The 5,577-nt window shown below is 42.5% G+C and overlaps 1 protein-coding gene across 1 annotated transcript; it reads right to left on the bottom strand.

Annotated features, from left to right (window-relative positions):
• Nucleotides 1-293: 293 nt before the first annotated feature.
• On the bottom strand, nucleotides 294-2,863 carry pnoca (prepronociceptin a; the record flags this gene model as incomplete). The annotated part of the gene is made up of 2 exons (XM_084541744.1): nucleotides 294-994; nucleotides 2,744-2,863. 2 exons carry the CDS (start codon nucleotides 2,861-2,863, stop codon nucleotides 374-376), a joined length of 741 nt encoding a protein of 246 aa, XP_084397870.1. The 3' UTR covers nucleotides 294-373.
• Between the last annotated feature and the right edge of the window lie 2,714 nt (nucleotides 2,864-5,577).

The raw sequence follows: 5,577 nt of genomic DNA, 5'->3' as shown, positions 1-5,577 counted from the left end.
AACTGGTGCATTCACAAGTGTGACAGAGTGGGAAGCCTGAACGATTCAGGTCGTCCAGAGCTGGGCCGAGGACCTGGGTGATGCCGGGGGGGAGAAAGATTTCTAGTATTTCAACCGGAGGATAAACCTGGATGGGAATGTAGACAAAAGGATTTAATCATTCACATGAATAAAAGGGATGCAAACAGAGACAGCAATTCTTATGACTTGGGACAACAAGGATTCAGATTACAGGCTTAATATTTGGTAAGCTGCTCGGTTTCCATGGGTCGATTTTTAAGGACACCAGTTAAACTTTTACATGTGAGTGACTGGAATACAAAACAAGATCATTGAAAACATATCCGGGACAATTTGTTTTAATAGCAGTGGCTTAAACTTCATTTTGTTGGGTGAGGTCTTCTGACACGCTGTTGAACTCAGTGGCCCGAGAGCTCATCCCCAGATACTGCTTCAGGAATTCGCTGAAACGTTTTTGGTTGTTCCACTTGCGGGCCGACTTCCGAATACCGATGAAGCCACCATACCTCTTCTGGTAAGACCTCCCCGGAGACATCAGTTTCCTGTAGCCGTGCCTCCCTTTGACGAACCCGCCGAACCTCTTGGAGACGCTCAGCCCTGCATCGCCCTGTCCTCTTGTCGCTACGTCAGCATCTACTCCTTCCTGCTCTGCTCCATCCTCATAGTCGTCCTCAAGGGACAGGGGATTCTGGGACTTATAGGCAGCGTTCAGCTGACTGCCCTGTCCGCCACCGAGGTCCCTCTTGTCCACATCGAGTGCCCTGGTCACGTGATCGAACCTCCCTAATGCAATGGGCAGCAACAGACCTCCCTCCATTGGTTCTTCTTCCTCAGGAAACAGGGCCTCTACCTCCTCTTGAGATCTTTTCCGCATGGTGCCGCCAAAAGAGGAAATGGGTGATGACAACGCTTTACGACAGAATTCCCAGGAGAAGGCTGGAGAAATGTTGCCTTCACACTCAATGAGACATACCTGGCAGAGACAAAGACAAGATATCATCGTCATTTACTTTCTAAAGTCAGTTCAGAAGAATTTTTATGCATCAAAATAAAATCTTGTTAACAGTGTGGCTCTTTGAATGGTGTTTTGAAGATGGATGTATTCATGCTCCCAACAGGAAGATTTCTAAAGACTTTTGTGACTTAACTTTTCATCCAATACTTTGGATTATGGCCAAATACCTGCTTTACTAATGCACTAGTTGTTACTAGTTTTACTTTTGATTGGTGAAAACCATGATGTTTGCTCAGCACCAAAACGTTGTTGTTTTTTAAACTGTGCCAAATGCAACGGCAGGGAAAACATTTGTTGTGTGTAGTGTGGGATAAACCAGTCACGTAACTGTATTTGCATACCTGACGCTGCTGTTACCTAAGCACTCGTAGTGCGGCGCTACTCCAAGCCTTTGATTTGTAATGGCTGTTGGAGTGGAAAGTCCATTCTTGACTCGGAAAATAGCAAAATCAATACGACAGGGGATTGATTAGATTGCTAGATGACCACCTTTATTTTCCGCTTCAGTGGTTTTGTGGGATTGTGTGGGATTGTGTGGGATTGTGTGTGCATGCGTACGTGTGCATGCATGCAAGTTGTGTATAATACCATCACTTCAGATGGTATTGCATTGACTCATATTCATTACTATGGAGCTTACCCCAACCGTACCTACTACTTATCTAATGATAAAAGTAACCATACCCTAACCTTAAACCACACCTTCATCCTAAGGTCCTAACTATTTAAGCTATATATATAAATATAGTCCCCAAAAGGGAGGCACATACTTGCAGTGTGACTGTGTGGACAGATTTACATACCCACAACAGGAGTGCATTAAATACTACATAGCTTTCATTGCCTCAGGTGACTCGAACGTGACATAAGCTAATTATGTAGGCTCTGGTCCCTTACTGATTTAGAAGTAAAACGACAGTGTGAGCCAAAAGAGAGGAGAAAATTAAAATAAGCAGGGATTCCAAAGGGTATAGGTTCACTTAAGGTCCCCTTTAAATACCACTGTGACCTCATTGCGTAGTACAGCCCCTTGTGTTTCAATAAATAAATGTTCTCTTCCACTGCACTCTGCATAAAACACATCTGAGAAGCAGTCGTGCCATTAACTAGAGAGAAACAACCACCAGGCATAAGCGCAGAGAGGAGAAACGCACATCTATCCCCAGGAATCAATTAGCCACAACAAATTAAAACTGAAATGCCAAAAGGGTAATCTGTTGAGTCAGAGAGAGTGACGGGACGGCATGAATACAAGATGGGTGGGTGGTGGTGGGGGTTTCCACTTATTTTAACACCTAATGAAATGAGTCAAAGAGCAGAGAGAGATTGTGCTTTTTAGTGTGTTCATGTGCAGTCCAGTTTTGTCTGGATGAAATATCTCTTAACTAGTATTTCAGAAAATATTTCCCTTTTATTGAAATTCTCAAAAAAAAAATCAAATTGAGAGTTTAACTGTACACGACACATTTCCACAGAAGACATTTTTACAGCAAATTTATTAGTAACGGGAGACCTTACAGCAGTTCTGCTCTTAGTTTTGTTGTTTACACCTGGCCTGCAAAAAAATAAAACACACTACCTGGCCTTTAACTGAATTTCATTTTTATCTCTATTGCAGCCCACCTCTGTGGCCATGGGGCGAAGCTCCAGTCTTTACAATGTGTGTGTGTGTGTGTGTGTGTGTGTGTGCACGTGTGGACTCCTCACCATGGTGTTGAAACTGAGCTGTTTTGGCAGGACGTTGCTGCAGGACAGGCAGTCTGTCTGGCAGTCACTCTGTCCAGGATCACACAGACAGAGGAGCAGCAGAGCCACCACGGTCTTCATGGTCCCACCGTCTGCTGCACAGCACGGGACAGAGCAGATACACATGTTCAGTCCAACAAGTCAACTCACTGGACAACTCCCTGTCTGTAATGCAGCAGTATTTGGCTTTGTATCTCGCTGTCAAACACTGAGAGTCTGTTAAAGGTTCCAAGACGATTTCCAAGATGTTTTCTTTGGAAGACAATCATCTTATTTAATATTATCTTGTATCTTATTACCCAGCAGGGACGTCACCAATATATCCGACATTACACAGCTTTGACTGATCCATTATCACAGTGCAGAGGCAGTTAGAGAAATATTATCATATGTAGTTGGACTCATGTTTCTCAAGTTTCACATTTAATACTTTAGACGTGCGTTCTTTCCAGAGCCCTGAGGGAAATATGTGTCTGTTAAATGTGCCGCCACCTACACTGGCTGTTTCTGACTGTTTTTTTGGCGCTGAGCAGGTAGTGTACTGTGCTCACTTGTCTTTTTTTTTTAGGAATAATTTTCCTTTTTATTAAAAGATTTTGGATCTCAGCTGTTTTACTTTCAGTGTCAACCCCAAGCAGTGAGCTACCACAGGTTCGGCGCTTGAGGGGAACACTTTGGGTTGAGAGGTGCTTGCTCAAGGGACCTCAGCAGTGGACATAGGGGGCTGCCAAAGCTGCTTCTCTAACAACTGTTCTACAGCTTTCCCAATAAGTCAGTCAACCACTTGTCAACCGTTAATCAGGAAATCACTTATCATCACCTACACTAAAGGACTGAAACACTTAATTAATATTAAATTATGACCACTATGAAGAACTTTTACAGTAGGTTACTCACAGGTGAGTGATCTATTTTTACTCAGAAGGTCATGAAGGACCCATGCAACGATTAAAGAGTAGAAAAAGACGTGACGGAAGTGAAAGGGGCAGGAAGCGAGACGGTGAGCAAAGTAAATACAAATAGTGACAAAGAGAGGAACATGAAATGGTTTGACCTTACTCTGTTAGGAACAGTCGTCTGAGTGTGACGTCAGAAACACAACTGGAGTTTTCGTCTCATTAAACAAACTCGTTAACTCCTTTAATTGATGCCTCAATTAATGCCTCTGGCAACAAGCTGAGTCATTGCTTCTTGGTGACAAACGCACGCCCTCAAACTCACATGCACGAAACATGCTCGACACGCACACACACACACACACGCCCTGATGCTACTCTGATAAATTTAAACAAATGCATTTACCCACACCGTCTCTGCAGTACAACACATTAAAACACATACACGACTGCATGCTCCTTCAGCTGTAGGTTATTATCTATTAAAGCAAAATTAATTTTCAAAATTTCCTTTCATAATGCACTGGAAATTTGGAATTCACTCAGAGTAATTAAAAACTGATAAAAGTGTAATTGGACCACAGTTCATTCCAATCTCCAACTAACTATAAAACAGCAACTCTGCACAATGAATCCAAATTAATCAGTCTTTGTGTGCGCAAACAATAAGTGAGTGTGTCGAGTCTTCTTAATTTTTCAGCCTGATAGGGGAGGAGGGATGGGTTTGTCAGTGAAAGACAAAAGACCAACATAGCTGTTTCAGGCAGGAATATGAGGACAGGATGCAACTGGCAGATGGCAGTGGATTTAGACAAACAGCTTGGGTGTGTTCGTTTGGCCACAACGCATGTCATTCTCCTGCCTCTTGTCATTGACTCCGTCCTGGCTTGGCTTCCACGACCAGGAGCATCGTGCATGAAGGTGCCATCACACCTTTGTAGCCAGAGAATGCAAAACACGAGTGTGCTTTGCATTCTTAATTTACGTATGATTGCATATAATATAATTCAAATGAACTGAAGGCTTACAGCCATGCTAGTAACAGTTTTGTTCAATTAAACGCATCAAGTCACGCTAACCTTTGTACATCACCAACCACAAGACACATGCATTTTAGAAATTACTATATTTGATGATGGAATTATGGAAAATGAAGAGCTCTCCAAACTTATTATTAAACCATTTTGAGTGGAACAATGTTTGCAGCAAAATTTAAGACTATCCCAACACAGCACATTTGTTCAAGCAGCTTGTTTTGTTTCATTGACAGCCCCCTTCAGTGGCTGCCGTATTATCAAGGGAGCAAAGGCGGAAGAGAGGCATTGCAGGTAGTAAGGATAGGGAGGAGGTTTGGGTCGATAAATGGATCGACAAAACCGAGAGGCTGTTGTTGTCTTTGAATCTCAGCTCTGTTCCTTTTAATCATAAGCATCTTATTATCTTGAGTGCGTGTTAATCATTCAGACCACAGTGACAGAAGTACAGCTCTTCATGCCGTGTTTCATACCTCTTCAGGTAGTGTTTTGCCATAGCATAGGGATAAAAGACCTACACAATAAAGATACTATCGGTCAAACCATTAAATATCGATATTTATAAATGACAACACTGGCACTGGTATGTTTATTCAGGATCTGTATTATAATTCAGGATGTAGCGCCATAAACAGATTTTAGTTTGTTGAAGGAGTAATCTCAATGCTACACATGACAGTCAACAGAGAGAAAGAGAAAGAGTGCAGACTTTTCTTAACCTGCTATATCTCTCTCTATTTTTGAAATCAACGAACGCCTGATTTCCTATCTAAAGACACTGACACAGAATGAACAGAGCCAAGCGGCAGTCACAGACCTCGCTCGGGATATCACCGATATGAGTGCTCACACACACACATACACT

This window comes from Chelon labrosus (genome assembly GCF_963514085.1).
Source record: "Chelon labrosus genome assembly, chromosome: 3".
Lineage (NCBI taxonomy): Eukaryota > Metazoa > Chordata > Actinopteri > Mugiliformes > Mugilidae > Chelon > Chelon labrosus.
The sequence above is the reverse complement of the archived record's forward strand: the minus strand, read 5'-3'. Positions and strand labels throughout refer to the sequence as shown.